Here is a 16,622-nt window from a genome sequence, read left to right as displayed (position 1 = left end):
ATGTCTTATATCCCAGTTATCAATATATGTTAAGTATTCACAGTTTTGAGTGAGCTAAGAATTTTATTTTATTTAAGATTTTATTTATTTATTTGAAAGAGGGAGAGTGCAAGAGAGAGCACAAGCAGGGGGGTGGGGCGGCAGAGGAGGGAGAAGCAGGCTCCCTGACAAGCAGGGAGCCCAATATGGGACTTGACCCCAGGACGCTGGGATCATGACCTGAGCCCAAGGCAGACGCTAAACTGACTGAGCCACCCAGGTGCCCCGAGCTAAGAATTTTAAATAAGGACTCATCTTGGTGTGCAAGGTTTAACATTATTTAAGTACACATAATAAAGTATGGTAATATTCTACTTAGATTTTGCTTAACACCAAAATGATCATTTTCTAGGTTGTTTCAATTGAATATGATCTACCATCATGACTAGATTTCAGGTTCTTCCACTTAATCCCTCATCCATTTAATGGTCAGTATAGACATAACAAATTTATCTAAAGGTCACTTTTCAAAACAACCTCAATAATCTGAAATAGAGAATTAGGCTTCTGAGCTAACTGTTCATAAAGCTAGGGTATTAAACTTTGGGCACTTTTACTGATTCATCATCCAATAAAAATGTAAGTATCCACTACATGTCAGGCAACATTCTAAGCCCTGTAGATATAACAAAACAGATAAAAATCATGCCTTCATGGAGCTCATGTTCTAGTGGAGGAGACAGACAAACAAATTCATGAGTAAATTAGATATAAGGTGATTAATGCTATGGAGAAAAATAATACAGGGAAAGGATACACATGCTCATACCAGTAGGTTGCTATTTTAAGTGAGCTAGGAAAGGCCTTACCGAGATGACCTGTGAACAGACCTGGAAAAGCTAAGAGTTGGCAGATTATCTTGGGAGTGGTGTTCAAGGCGGAGAGCAAGAACAAAGGGATTGGGATATAAGCTGGTCTAGAATATAGGAGATAGCAGGGAAGCCACTGTCGCTGGAACAGAGTAATAAGCAAAGGAGAAGAGAATTAAAGGGGGAGTAATAGGAAGATTCTCCCCTATCAAAAATGGAGTTTTGACTTTAAGTTTATACCATAATTTCATTAAGATTCATGATGTTTTTCTGTTTGCAGCAAAAAAAGAATGGAAAAAGATGGCATATCTACTGATGGCAGGCGTATCAACAGAAATAACAGCTGACAGTAATGGAAGAGTTAAGAGCATACTGTAATAAGTTTCTGTTTTTAAGCAGAAAATTGTGGAACATTTCCACACAGAAGGTTTAAAATATAAAGTGTTTGTAGACTAACTGGCAAGTAACAATTACTGAGAAAATTACATTTATGAAATACAAGTGGTTAACACTTCATTCCTTTACCTTAGCAGGCACTCAAAGAAAAGGAACTCACCTGTAGTATCAGCAGAGACTTTATTCAAGCTTAGCTCATCAGTAAGGTCTTCATTTTTAAATTTATTTTTAATATCTCTCACTTTGTTCATTATAGAATCAATTGTCAATTCTCTGCCACTTAACTCCTCAGCCTCCATTTCTAAGGCAAAAAAAAAAAAAAATTTTGAACTGGTCATCATTCCTTTTTACTAGCATTAAAGAAAATATGTCTCAGCTAGCCTTTTAGAACCCAGAAGACGAAAGCATTAGTTATACGAACACATCTAAACACATGTATTATCAGAGTAGTATTTGTGAAACTATGCGCATAAAAACAACAGCACATCCTTGTAATTTGTCCAGCAAGGTTTCCAATAGGCCAGATACACCTTTTCTTCACAACAGAACTTCAGTGAAGTCATTGCACAACACAGAAATTGCTGCCCCTCCTTGCTTTCAAACTTTCCATTTTTCTCCCACACTTTCCTTTCACTCTTTTTCCAGAATTATTTCCTCTGGGCCATCTGCAAATTTAGTCATTTTTTAAAATGTGAGGGAGTGTTTACTTGGATTCTGGTAGTGACATATAGACATAATGAATATTTTTGATAATGAAAACCATTCCTTTATTCACCTGCTGTATGCGAGTAAGCCTGCACATTGCAAGTGCGTTCAAAGCAGAATATATACACATTATTGCCTTTTATTGATAAAGTGGTATCAGAAGGCTTGTTCTTATGCCTATCTGGCAGAATTATGATTTGCTATCTTAATCATTCTAAAACCAAAAATCTACTGCATTCTTATAGCACCAGCACTTGCTCATCTGCACGGTGGTGATGTTACAAAGTGTCTGCAGTCGTTCTTCCTGTCAATCTCAGGTTTGTGATTCTCAGACATTAACCCAGTAGCCCAGGGTAACTGATATTAATGCCGCCCCTGACCTCGAGTTTGACAATGAAAAGGGGCGATAAAGTGGGCAGCTAGAAACCACTATTTGAAGTCAGGTTCAAAAGGTAACTGTCAGAACGGGGTCACTGTCTCCTCTCCCTGTTCTAAAACACCAGACAAGAGGGCGTGTCTTTTGGGAGACGATTTCATGGCCCCAAAACTCTCCCCAGGTGCCCTCCAGGCCCTCTTCAGCGAGGTACACACCCACCTCTTGTTTCCTGGGTCCTCAACAAAATCTCCCTCACCACCCGCTGGATTGCCGGAAGCAGCGAGACCTCCTCTCCCCCTTCAGTTCGTTTAGCCGCGCCCTACGTCTTCTACCAGGCTCTGAGTCCTCCCCGCCGCGCCCTAACCACTCACCGACCCTTGTGGCTAAAGAGCCCACACACGGGCCGCCGCCGTTCCTCGGTGTGCCCGCGAGGGAGAACTCACCGCCAGAAAGCGGAGTAGGGAAGAAAAGATGGAATCCAGGCCCCTCTCCTCAAACACGTTTGAATTTCCCCGCCGCTATCGTCGCGACTGCCTATTGGTCAGTTCTAGTCACGTGGAAGCGTCTGCCGTAATTGGCTTGCGTGCGTCAGCACCGCCCGGCTCCCTGCGATCCGCCAGTTCCGCCTTAGGGGGTTGGTGCGCTCTGACTCCACCGGCGGTACCTAGGCGCTCGTATTTGGTGGGCGTTCCCGGACTGTCAATAGGCCAGTTTTACTGCACTTTCTCGTTTGACCAGGCCAAATTTTTTGCCGGGGAGGGAGTCACCTCTGGGCGGAGCTACCTGGTGAGAGGAAAATAGTGATGGGGACCGTTGCCCCGAGCATCAGGACCTAAAAGATGCCCTCTGAGTCGGCCCTTCCCGCCGCACTGCCCCCGGAGTCTGTCCTTCGCCCTCCCCACTGCCCGGCTTAGGGAGGATATGGCAAGAACGGTTCGTTCGCAGAGCTACCTTCAACTCTGCGGCCTGCGCAAGAATCTCAGTGTTTTTTGTCCTTGAGCTTTCCATTTGTGCCTTTCCGCTCTCCTAGAATAAATAACTCCGCGCTTCGTCTTCAAGCTAAGGCCCTCCCCTTTGTCAGACTTCTGTGCAGAATTCACAAGCCCGTCTGGATTGCAGCGGCCCGAACCCGCCTGATCAGCGCCCTCCCTCCGAATCTGTCCCATTCAGGAGCCCAGGTGCCCTCAGGGAAAGGGCACCTCCCTAGTAATCTACCCTTGCTGAGCTCTGCTGTTAAAGTGGCTTTGTGATTCAAGGCAACACTTTCTCTTCTCTGCCAATCGAAGAGATGTCTTTGTTGTACCAGCATTAGGACATAATGCTGTATGGTAGAACAGGCTGGTTGTATGTGTAGGAAACGGATTACAGCTGTCACTTGTTAACTCCAAAACTGTCCTTAGAACCCTCGCATTCCCAGCTCTGGCTAGCTACTTAGCCAGCAAGAAAGCCCTTCCTCACTTACTGCATCTTTCTATATCTACTGGCTAATTATTTTTACCTCAGCAGAAGAGAATCATCTGCCGTAGACTATGGTTGGGTGATCGCCACCTTTACACCGTTGCGTCTAACGCTGCTTTTACTTGGAAGGAATTATTATTCCACCAATTCTGTTGATCTCTTGGGGCCTGATTTCAAAACTTGAATCTTCCTAAAAATACAGCTGCTGAATAACCTCACCCTAACACTTCTTTCTATATATTCATTCCTTTGGTAATCTCCAGTCTTAATTTTTAAACATCAACTATATGCTAATGACCCCCAAATTTATTTTTCCAGCTGAGCTCTCCCCCCTGAACTCCAGAATCATATATACACTGCCTACTTAACATCTCCACTTAACTGTCTCATAGGTACCTAAAAATTGAAAATGTCTAAAACAGCCTCCGATCTTCTTCTCCCTTATCCCCCAAACCTGCTTCTTACAAAAACTTCTGTAAAAGACAATCTCGTTCTAATTTTTAGGCCAAAACCTTTGGTGTCATCCATGACACCACATACAATCTATAAGCAGATTGTGTTAGGTCCAGCAAAGTATTCCTGGAATCCTATCACTTCCCAACTTTCACTGGTACCAGCCTAGTCCTTCATCACTCGCTTAGATTAGTGCAGTAGCCTCCTGGCTGGTCTCCTTGTGTCTGCCTTTGCCTCACTTCAACTTATTCTCCAGCACAGCAGAGTATTCTTAAATCAATCACATCACATCACACCTTTGCTCAAAACCCTTCAGAGCTCCCTGTCTCACCCAGAATAAAAGCCAAAAGTCCTTAGAATGGTCTAGAGCTGTACTGTTCAATATGGTAATTATTAGCTACGTAGACTATTGAGCACTTGAAATGTGGCTAGTGCATTTGAAGAACTGAATTTTTAAATTAATTAAGTTCATTAAAACCTGACATTCTGGGCAATTATTGGAACTTTTAAGTATGTTTAGAACCTGAGTATGTGAATCTACTTTTTCAAATGTAAATCTTGTGAGATCTAAATGCAGATTAAGTACTTTCTGTGAAAGTGCTTATATGTTTTAAGTATAAATACACACTGGATTTTGAAGACTTAGTATGAAAAAATAATGTAAAATATATTATGGATAATGTAAATATTGATCACAGTTTGAAATATTTTTTATATAGTGTATTAAATAAGATATATTATTAAAATTAATATCCCCTGTCACAGACCAGAGGAGACTAAGGAGACATGACAACTAAATGCAATATGGTATCATGGATTGGATCCTGGAACAGAAAGTGGACATTAATGGGCAAAATGATGAAATCCAAATAATAAATGTGATTTAGTTAATAGTAATGTACCAGTGTTGGTGTCTTAATTTTGACAGTTATATAAGACCTTAAAAATAGGGAAATTGAGTGAAGAGTATACACCAATTTTCTGTACTACATTTGCAACCTTTGTGTAAACCAAGAATTATTCCAAAATAAAAAATTTAATGAGATTTAATTTCACCTATTTCTTCTTACTTTTTAATATGGCTAATGGAAAATTGACAATTACATATGTGGTTTGCATTGTATTTCTAGCAGTGTCTATAAAATCCTATAGATTTTTGGTTTTTCTTTTAAATTTTATTATTTTAATCACCATACATTACATCATTAGTTTTTGATGTGTTCCATGATTCATTGTTTGCGTATAACACCCAATGCTCCATTCAATACGTGCCCTCCTTAATACCCATCACCAGGCTAACCCATCCCTCAACCCCCTCCCCTCTAGAACCCTCAGTTTGTTTCTCAGAGTCTATAGTCTCTCATGGTTCAACTCCCCCTCCGATTTCCCCCCCTTCATTTTTCCCTTCCTTCTCCTAATATCCTCCATGCTATTCCTTACATTCCACAAATAAGTGAAACCATATAATTGACTTTCTCTGCTTGACTTATTTCACTTAGCATAATGCTTTGTGATTAATAAATGAACAGAACCCTCAGTTTGTTTCCTGAGATTAAGAGTTCCTCCTATCAGTGAGATCATATAATACATGTCTTTCTCTGATTGACTTATTTCGCTTAGCATAATACCCTCTAGTTCCATCCACGTCATTGCAAATGGCAAAATTTGGGGGTTTTTTTGATGGCTGCATAATATTCCATTGTATATGTATACCACATCTTCTTTATCCACTCATCTGTTGACGGACATCTTGGCTCTTTCCATAGTTTGGCTGTTGTGGACATTGCTGCTATAAACATTGGGGTGCACTTCTCCCTTCAGATCACTACATTTGTATCTTTGGGGTAAATACTCAGTAGTGCAATTGCTGGGTTGTAGGGTAGCTCTATTTTCAACTTTCTGAGGAACCTCCATACTGTTTTCCAGAGTGGCTGCACCAGCTTGCATTCCCACCAACAATGTAGGAGGGTTCCCCTTTCTCTGCATCCTTGCCAACATCTGTCATTTCCTGACTTGTTAATTTTAGCCATTCTGACTGGTATGAGGTAGTATCTCATTGAGGTTTTGATTTGGTACAATCCTATAGTTTTACTTATCTGACCTACTTATTTATCTTATTTATTTTCTGACTTTCTACCCACTCCCCCACTAGAATGTAAGCTCCATAAGTACAGGAATTTTTTTTTAAGATTTTTTTAAATTAATTTATTTATTTGACAGAGACACAGCAAGAGAGGGAACACAAGCAGGGGGAGTAGGAGAGGGAGAAGCAGGCTTCCCCACGGAGCAGGGAGCCCAATGCAGGGCTCGATCCCAGGACCTTGGGATCATGACCTGAGCTGAAGGCAGACGCTTAACGACTGAGCCACCCAGGTGCCCCAGTACAGGAATTTTTGTCTACTTGTTCATTACAGTGTCCTGAGTGCTTAGAATGGTATCTGGTACTTTGTAGACACTCAGTGAATGTTAGCTAATTACTAACATTTGCAACCATTGGAGTATTTCAGAATCCTATTTCCTCTAACAGATTTGTAGACTTCTTGAGGACAGGAAACTAACCATGTAAGCTTCCTATAAGTGCTTGAAGAACCTTTTTACTGTGTTCTACACAATTCTCAGCAACTATTTATTGACAGGTTATCATTACAAGCTATTCAGAAACAAAAGTAGGTACCATTCTTGGCTAAATGCTTTATTGATTGTTTTCATGGGAGATATGTAACAATGTGCCATATTGGGATGAATAGTTCCACTGCAGTGTTTAGACATCTACATATGAGGGTGTCCAAGGCTCTCCTATTTTACCCAGAATCAATGCTTCTGACTCACCTATCCAAATAGATTTTGATCTTTAATTGTTGTTCATTCAGGCCATTGGAATCATAGACCAATGAGAAGCCACCTCCAGAGATGAGTAAGGAAATGAAGTTGTTCCAGTGAAGATAATATACCACAATTACTAGTTTGTCTTAAAACCAACTTCATCTGACAGTAAATAAACTTGTTTACTTTCAGTCAAGCTTTCCACAAAACAATATAATTAACCAAGAGTTTATGACTTCAAGATGGAAAGCTTCAAATTTTTTTACACAAAAGTTTGGACCGTGTAACTTTGCCATTATCATCATGTCACTTTTTTTGCTAATCTGATGATTTTCTTTTAGTATGGTTGCTTTTTTTAAAAAAAAAAAATCAATTATTGAAGTCATTGTTATATGAGTTCACTAAATCCCAAACTTTGGTTGCAGAAACTGTTTCCCATATTTGGATGATAGGTTTTTACAGAACGTAGTCACAGTGATTTATTCTAGGATTAAAAACTTATTAGTATACCTGATTTGGGTGCATATAGGAATGGTGTGAACCTATAAGAATGGTGAGAGCCTGTAAAAATAATAACAGGAAAACTACATACCACAGAATGGACAAAGCCTCTTCCAAAAGAAAAAAAAGGGGAGGGGTTGCAAGGGCAGCCAACAGAGTACTGCAGGATTATGAAGAGAAATGGCAATGAGAGTTGAGATTATGTTCTGACCAAGGAAAAGAGCAGTGATGGTTTGGGACTACTACTTGGATACCAGGTATTATTTAGTTATTCAGGCAACAGATCATGTCAACAAATGACAGAAGATAAGTAAGATTCCTATTTTTCTTTTTTCTCCATCATGGATAATAGCATTCAAACTGACAATCTTTTTTTTTTTTTTTTAAAGATTTTATATATTTATTTGACAGAGAGAGACACAGAGAGAGAGAGGGAACACAAGCGGGAGGAGTGGGAGAGGGAAAAGCAGGCTTCCCACTGAGCAGGGAGCCCGATGCGGGGCTCAATTCCAGGAGCCCGGGATCATGACCTGAGCCGAAGGCAGACGCTTAACGCCTGAGCCACCCAGGCGCCCCTATTGAGACTTTTAGATCATAAGTTTTATGTGTATGTTGCCTAATTCGTCAACATAGGGATGTTTGTGTGTGTGTGTGTTGGTTTTGTTTTTGTTTTTGTTTGGTTTTAATTTTTTTGTGGGCTCCACGCTGGGGCTTGAACTCACAACCCTGAGATCAAGACCTAAGCTGATATCAAGAGTCAGATACTTAACTGACTGAGCCACTGATGTACCCCCAAAATAGGGCTGTTCTAATGTGAAAGGTAGGCCTATAAAAGTTTCACCGCCATGAATCTCCTGGGAGGGGCAGTCGCTAGATAGTTAGTCTTGGTATGGAAATCCTCCAGCGAAGAGGAGGAAACCAAAGCCACCCTGGTGTCTCAGGGAGTGTTCCATTTTACGGCCCCCAAAGGGAGTAAGCAGGAGTTCAGCTATTTGAGTCAATGTAGAGACACCACACGTTAGTGTGAAGAATAAGCTTGGTGGTAAGTCACTGAATAGTGCCAGTTGACATTTTCTCAGGACCAGCTCTTAAGAATTTAAGTTTTTTGAGACTTGAGGGAGAGTACTGTTAGAAAATGGAAATGAAAAATCTCAGCACCTGTTACTGTAATTTCTAAAACTATGACTGTCCCTTGCTTATAACATCCATAGTCTCCCTAGTAACTGAAGCAAGAAGCCACGCTCCCTGGCCAAAGTCTAAGGCCCTATATTATTTGGCCCTTCCTGATTCTCTAAGCTCATCTCATCACACTTTCTTCTCTCTCACTAAGGTCTAGCTCCCTGGCTTCCTCTCAGTTCCTGAACACACTGAATTTTTTCTCACCTAAGGGCCCTGCCTTTTATTGTTGCTTTTACCTAGAACACTCATCTGCAGATCTCCGGTGTTTGGCTCTTTTCCATCTTTTAGGTTCCTGTTCAAATATTATCTCTTCAGTGAGGCCTTTCAGTTGTTTGTCATTATATCACTATGCTTATTCCCTTCCCTGTACTTAACCCTATCTGTAGTTATTTATCTTATATTGATCCTTGTGTTTATTATCCTTGTGTTTATTATCTACTCCTACCGAGTAAGCATTTTGAAGTTAAAATCCTTTCTTGCTTACGTGTTCGTTATTATGCCAAAAACATTGAATGATATGTAGCATAGTGTAGGTAGTTAATAACATTGTTGAATGAATAAATAAATGAATATGTGTTGCCCACCAGGCTACGAGGTCTCTAAGGAATTGATTAAAATATGTTTGCACACTATGTACTCTATCCCCCTGCACAAAGGATGTACTTATGTGCTGAAAGAAATGAAAGAGAAGTAATAAGTCAAAGGGAACTATTAAAAACCTAAGAGGCTAAGCCATTTTAACCAGATAGTAGTTAAACGTAGCTGCATCTTCCATCTGTGGTTATTGTGAGCCTGCATCTAGCTCTGAAGGGACTTCACCAGCCTGTAGATGCATTCAGGGTCACTTGAAGATGACTCAGATCTTATTACCCTTAGTTGCATAAAGCTGGTCCTCAACTCCAAAGATGGTCCCTTTAGCATTTCTGAGAGTCATAGGGGATGTCTTACTTGTGATCAGAAACACAGATACCTTACTAGATACCACATTTCTCCCCCAACAGTCACCACAGCTTTCCCAGATCCTATTCCCCCAAGCATCTCATTCTTCACCCTATTGCTACTCCACTGAGGCCAAAGGATGTCACCACATGCTGCAGTTCTCAAAAGTTCACAGAGCCAAAACTTGGTGATCTGTGGCAAATTGGGGTTATCTGTCTCCAATTTGTAACATTCCATCTGAGGGGTCAAAAACAATGCAATATATCTGTGTGTATGCCTTCATGTTCCATGAAGTGTTCAGTGAATGTTCTTCCAATTTTTACTTATCGTCCTCATTTGACCTAGGACCCAGACAAGAATGTATGGGCTTAGAACAGACAGTCACAAAGGTATACTCAGAATCTCTTTTCTCCTCTGATGACTAGGGGTTTGATACTGGGAAGTTCATTAGGTTTTCCTCCTTCTACCCGTAGGATGAATTCTTTTCCAGGAGACTCTCAATAGCCCCCTCTCAATTTGACTTCTATTAGAATATCTCACAATTTACACCAAATGCCCAGTAGTCCAGCAGGAGACAAAACTCAGGCTTTTTCCAGAGGCTCTTTAGGCCCCAGGAAAACAGGCTGGTCACAAACTTCCCAGACATGTTTGGACAGGTATGAGCCTACAGGAGCTGCACCTCAGGTTTGTTATCCTGATGCACAAGAAAATCTTCAAATGAACTCAGCAGTGACAAGCTTTCAAATCACATAAAGCCATCCCACACCCTTGGTAAGAAAGCAGGCAGCAGCAACAGAAGCCATGAGGTGGCAGCACGAGCAATTTAAAGGCCACCAAAGGGAACACAGAAGACAATCACACCAAAGGATATTCTATCAAGGACTGGAAGGAATTTGGGCTTTCAATAATTCTGCTGGAAATCCTCCATGATACTCCTCATATTGGAGACACAGATTACTTGTTAATATATATTGACTGGAAAAATATATGCAGCATTAAAATAGTTTCTTTATTTGGATGATGGAATTGTGGTGCTTTTTCAAAATAATTTTAGTTTTTATACTTTGTTACTCTGTTTTCACAATTAAAGGGCCAAGGAGTAAGTGAAGATTACTGTTAGATATCTGTGAGCCTAACTATTATTCTAAGATCATCAGCTCAACAATAACCTCTTGTTCAAACCAAGAATTAATAATTTATTCTCTCTAATCCCTTGTCCAGTTTGTGAATGTGTACATTGAAAGCCATAATATAATTCAAATTCACAAATTCAAAAGTTTATTTATTTGTTTATAATCTATAAATCACTTGAAAGCCAACTCCATGCCCCATTCTTATAGGCTGGTGGGAGATTCAGTAATAATTGGAGCTCCACCCACCCAGGGCTGTACCTGGGTCTTGTGTTTGACTAAGACTCTGGGGGGCTCCAGTCATCAATCATTTGCTCACAGTGATTACTGAAGAACTGTTGGGACATTTCCAGGGAATCTGCTGCTTTGGTCCACATTTAGGGTCCTGGAATCATCAGCAAGCCTGATAGTATCTGTACTGAAGGTACAATGTTCTGAGTGTCCCCAGAAAGAAGCAAGCTCCTCTAGGAGTCTTGCCACCTGTTGCCTGTGAGGCAAGGAAATACTAAGGGACTGGTCACCTGTTTGGAATGGATAATTCCAAAAAAGCCATCAACATGAATCCCTAGAGAACATTTGTAACAACTAAAACACATACAATTACCTTTGTAACACACAGCTGTGAAGATTAAATTTACACATACAATTACACATACAATTACCTTTGTAACACACAGCTGCAGATTAAATATAGGGCACAGAGTGGTTAAAGTCTTTTCCTATTTATTTATTTATCCTATTTAGAATTATCTTCTAAATGTGTTGCCTGGGAGGGGCCTGAATTAACTTATTATCTCAATACATAAAGTAACTCAATGCCTTTCCTCGGTTAGTTAGGAAAAGAATTTAATACATTATTTTATCCTAATATTTAGGCACCTGAAGTTTTCTTCTTACATAATTAAATGTGCAACTTTTAGTAATGGGAGCAATGCCTTAATATTTTCATATTATTCTCTTTTATTTCAAATCTTAAGAAAGGATTTCACTGACTCTAAGCACACAGATGGGCAAGGCATTTACCTGGGGCGGGGAAAAAGTCATCCACCCATAGCCTTTTGCACAACCATGTGTACACACAGTCTGATTAGAGTGCCACTTGCGCCATGGACATCCAGGATAGTGACAGCAGTACCTGTCAGAGGCTCACTCCCTGATTTATCTGATAGGGCAAGGTTGCACAGGGAGTGTCCAACAGCCTCCTGTCGGACTGGAACCCACAGATGGCTCTGGAGTTGAAGAAGGGAGCAACAAGAGTCCCTTTCTGTAAAAACAGTCCAGATGAGGAAACTAAGAGGCACCTTCCCTATCGACTGTAGATGAGTGCAGGGAGGAGAGACAGAAGAAAAGCAGACATTGGCAAATGATAATTTTTTTGACAACATAAGTATCTTATAGAAGATAAGTCATCTGAGTTTTAAAAATGAAAGGAGAGGGAAAGAGAAATAGGAATTCAGGGGGAAAATATAGCACTCTTAGTGAGTGAAACTGAGGTTTACAAAAAGTAAATTTCTCTGCAATAGTACTTTAATAAGGTTTGGATATTTAATAATTGTTGATTTAGAGTTCTGAATTGTAGTCATTTGGGAAAGAAATATATCTTACAATATAATCACATCAAATAAACCCATATCAATATGTTATGGTAATAGCAATTATATGAAATTGGTCATAAGTTCCTGAAGGAAATATCAAGAGCACAACAGAAAATGGTAATGTTTTCTATTTGTAAGTAACCTTATAATTTTCAAAGTGCTTTATTTTGATCCTATTAGTTTATGAAATAGGCATAACATTTTTTTTTTTATCATTTTGCAGGTAGGAGATTGAAGACTAGACCAGTTTACTGACTTGCCCTGGGTTATGTGTCTGGAAAATAGCAAAACTAGGATGAGAATTCTGGACTTTTGCTTCCAAGTCCATTTTTATTTCTGCCATAAGGATCCTTCATAATTCTATAGTTTTTGTCAGTGAAAATAGCCATTGATTTTCAGAATGGAGTAAACAGTCTCATGGACTGTTTAAATAATATGTGAATCAACTTAATAAACAAGTCGCTCACAACTTTCCCTTGGGTTCTTCAAGAGCCTGACTCCTCAATCAGCTTAGTTCGCAGATGGCTGAGTGTACAATTGGAAGAGCATCACTTCTTACCCACTCCACCCTTTGACCCAGTTTCTACTAAAAGCTGGCACCACAGCCATGATATTGCATTCAGTTCAGAAATTCTGAGCTGGCTTTAAACCTGTCTTAGCAATTGCCAACCAGGCTATTTCAGATTGTTAGGTTCATTCTCTTGCCCCACCAATTTCTTAGATCCACCCCTTTCCATCCAGACCAAGGTGTAAATGTGCAGATGAGTGGGGCTGGACACTTTAGTTGGGTCACAAAGACCTCGAGAGGGCCATACATTTCAGGTGCCCCAAATGTTGTCAGCTCTGAAGGCTCCCCAGAAACTATGGAAGCTCCACATGATGTGGTTCCATGGAGGATATCCCATTTCACTTAGAAATTTTGGGTTACCCTGGGTCTCCTTTATGATCAGAAAAGGTCCATTCCTAACATTTGTGAGCTCCATGGCAAGAGTACAAATAGAGGTCCACATACCATATATCTAAATATTTAAATGTTATAGGTCAGGCTAACAAGCTGTAAGATGAAGTACGTGTTCTCTCCTACTGAAACACCAGTATATTCATAATAACAAAAATAAAATACGTGTTTAAAGCTGTGGCTGGCTATTACTGATAGTTGGCAAAACATAGAAGACATTTTAATTTAATTATTACTCTATGTTTTAGGGATTTTTTTGTTGATGGGCCAGAGATGTTTATATTAATAATAACATAAAACTTTATAATTTATAAATTATTTATAATTTGACTCATTCCATGAATTTATTTTTCTTACTTTCATTAGAAAAAGATCACTCATTACATTATTCTAATTAAGATTTTTACATTATTTGTGTTCTATTGACAGTAAAGAGCTAAAAGATTAAAAAATAATTGCAACTATATTAAGAGTACAAAATTTGAATGTATTTTCCGCAAAAATTAAAACATAAAAATTAAGATATTTTACATATATTTTTCCAGAAATCATTTTCTTCTAAAATTTCAAATTATATGTATATTAAAATTAAGTCAAAATACAAATTCTAATCAATGCATATGAAAAAAATTTTTTTTAAGATTTTATTTATTTATTTGACAGACAGAGAGAGAGAGAGATAGTATAAGCAGGGGGAGCGGCAGGCAGAGGGAGAGGGAGAAGCAGGGAGCCCAATGTGGGACTCAGTCCCAGGACCCTCGGATCATGCCCTGAGCTGAAGGCAATGCTTAAGCGATTGAGGCACTCAGGTGCCCGCATATGAAAAATCTTAATCAAAGTTATTAAATAAAGTTTATTTTCTAAATCATTTTTAAACATTTAATTAATTCTTAGTAGACATTTTTATAAAAATAAAACTATCCACCCATGGACCTTAAGGGCATCATGATAAATGAAAAAGGTCAGACAGACAAAAATAAATGCTGTATGATCTCACTTATATGTGAAATGTTAAAACAGAACAAAACAAAAACCCCAAACAAACTCACAGATACAGAGAACAGATTGGTGGTTGCCAGAGGTGGGGGATGAGGGGTGGAAAAAATAGGTAAAGGTGGTCAAAAGGTAAAAACTTTCAATTAAAAAATAAATAAGTCCTAGGGATGCCATGTACATCATAGTGACTCCAGTTAATAATACTGTATTGTATACTTAAAAGTTGCTAAAAGAGTAGATCTTAAAAGTTCTCATCATAAGGAGAAAAGAGTGTAACTATGTATGGTGACAGATGTTAACTAGACATTCTGGTGATCATTTCATAATACATACAAATATTACATCCTTATGTTGTTCACCTGAAAGTAATATATGTCAGTTATATCTCAATTAAAAAAAAACTGTTCACAATTCTAGAATTGCATGTCCATTTAATTGTTAATAAAGAATCAGTATCACATTTTATAAATATTATGTCTAGATTGGCACTGTTCAACAGAAATATAGTACAAGCCACATGCATAACTTTTAATTTTTTACATTAAAAGCTTTTCTACATTAGAATTAAAAAGTAAACATTTAAGGGGGGGGTGCCTGGGTGGCTCAGATGGCTGGGCGTCTGCCTTCGGCTCAGGTCGTGGTCCCGGGGTCCTGGGGTCAAGCCCCGCATCGGGGGTCCCTGCTCTGCGGGAGGCCTGCTTCTCCCTCTCCCACTCCCCCTGCTTGTGTTCCCTCTCTTGCTGTGTCTCTCTCTGTCAAATAAATAAAGTCTTAAAAAAAAAAAGTAAACATTTAAAATAATTGAAATTAATTTTAATAATATATTTTATTTAATGCAAAGTATTAAAATATTGTTCCAACATGTAATCTATATAACAATAATTAATGAGGTCTTTCACATTCTTTTTTTTCACACTGAGTGTGAAAAATTTGATGTCTATGTTACACTTACAGCACTTCTCCATCAGACTAGCTACATTTCAGTTGCCCCAACAACCACATGTCGTTAAGGCTACCATATTGGACAGCCACATAAACTGTTACAAATACCATATTAATTGGTAAAGGCCTTCAGATCCATACATTGAAACACAAAGAAAAGCAAGCAAATGGATGTTCCACACTACTGGGAATGTCGTTAAGAGGAAGAACTTGACAAGTTAATTAGTCTTTCTATTATCTAAGCACTTCTACCACTAACTGCTCTGAAGCAGTGTCCATCTCCACTGTTGGCAGTGGTACAACCCACAAACCTTCATGGCTGCAGGTGCCTTTTGCTTTAGAGGCCCTAGGATAAAAGGTTTGGAGAAGCATTTCCTTGGGGCTTGAATGGGGTTAGGAACAAGAGTGGATGTTTAGGGTTACAAATCACACTGTGTAATGCTGAGCACTAGATGAGTAATGAAGATTGAACAGTGTTTGTTAATAAAAGTATTTGTTGGTGTGCATGTGAAAATTGGGGCTCAGGTGAGGGGCTCTTGCCCTGGTATGAGGTAGGTACTGGGTCATGGCACGCCTAGAGCTAGCTGGGCTTCCTGGGGATACCGCAGAATAGGAAGGGATGGAGACAGTCCAGGCCTCCGAGGCCTGTGCTAGACAGGGACTGTGAATCCACGACGACATGAGTTTCTCTGTGTTGAGTTACTGAAATGTTCAGCATAAGGATGTTCACTGGTATGTATTTTCCCCTCTGCTGTATTTTTTGATGCATTGGCTCCAACATCAGGGTTAAATTTGAAAAAAGCAAGGATGGAAGAGAGAGAGATACCTTTTGAGAGGTGCATAACAAATAATGACTGATCCAACCTCCCTCACCAACCTCCCATCTCTCAAACACACAGATACATCCCTTACCATATACACACACAAATATGTGCAACTCCAGGGGGGAAGTATTATATTGTATTGCTTTTATGACTTCGTTTTTAAAGATATATATGGGAAAATACATGAGAGGACACAGAATCTCCCAGAAATACTTGCTGCCAATACATTTTGCTGAAACTGACTCCCAAAACTCTCACCTGTGTTTCATTTTATAACTGAACCTAACAATTTCCCTGAAAGCCTTGTGAAGAGGAGCTTCATAGGAGCTTTCTGCTTGCCCTTTTAGAAAAATGGTATCATGTAGTATTACATACATGGTAGTCTTTGCAGGGCCTCACCTCAGAAGACACATGACATCAGTTTCCATTACTGCTCATATTAACTTGATCATTTCGTTAAGGTACTATCTGCCAATTTTTCATTGTAAGACTTTCTTCT

The 16,622-nt window shown here is 39.4% G+C and overlaps 1 protein-coding gene across 3 annotated transcripts in view; it reads right to left on the bottom strand.

The window, feature by feature from the left end:
• TTK (TTK protein kinase) overlaps positions 1–16,622 on the bottom strand; it is a 77,985-nt gene that overhangs the window by 42,234 nt on the left and 19,129 nt on the right. Inside the window, exons 1-2 of one of the 3 annotated variants that reach the window (XM_034990604.1) lie at positions 2,697–2,766; positions 1,405–1,545 (exon numbers count right to left, since the gene is read on the bottom strand). In XM_034990604.1, coding sequence (XP_034846495.1) covers positions 1,405–1,543 — 139 coding nt within the window. In that variant the 5' untranslated portion in view covers positions 1,544–1,545; positions 2,697–2,766. Of the gene's footprint in view, positions 1–1,404; positions 1,546–2,544; positions 2,651–2,696; positions 2,767–16,622 lie in introns of those variants that run through there. The other 2 variants (XM_034990605.1, XM_034990603.1) reach the window with 2 other exon arrangements.

The sequence above is a fragment of the Mirounga leonina genome, unplaced genomic scaffold, assembly GCF_011800145.1.
Source record: "Mirounga leonina isolate KUSES-001 unplaced genomic scaffold, KU_Mleo_1.0 Mir_53, whole genome shotgun sequence".
Classification (NCBI taxonomy): Eukaryota; Metazoa; Chordata; class Mammalia; order Carnivora; family Phocidae; genus Mirounga; species Mirounga leonina.
This window is presented reverse-complemented; position numbering and strand designations above follow the sequence as displayed.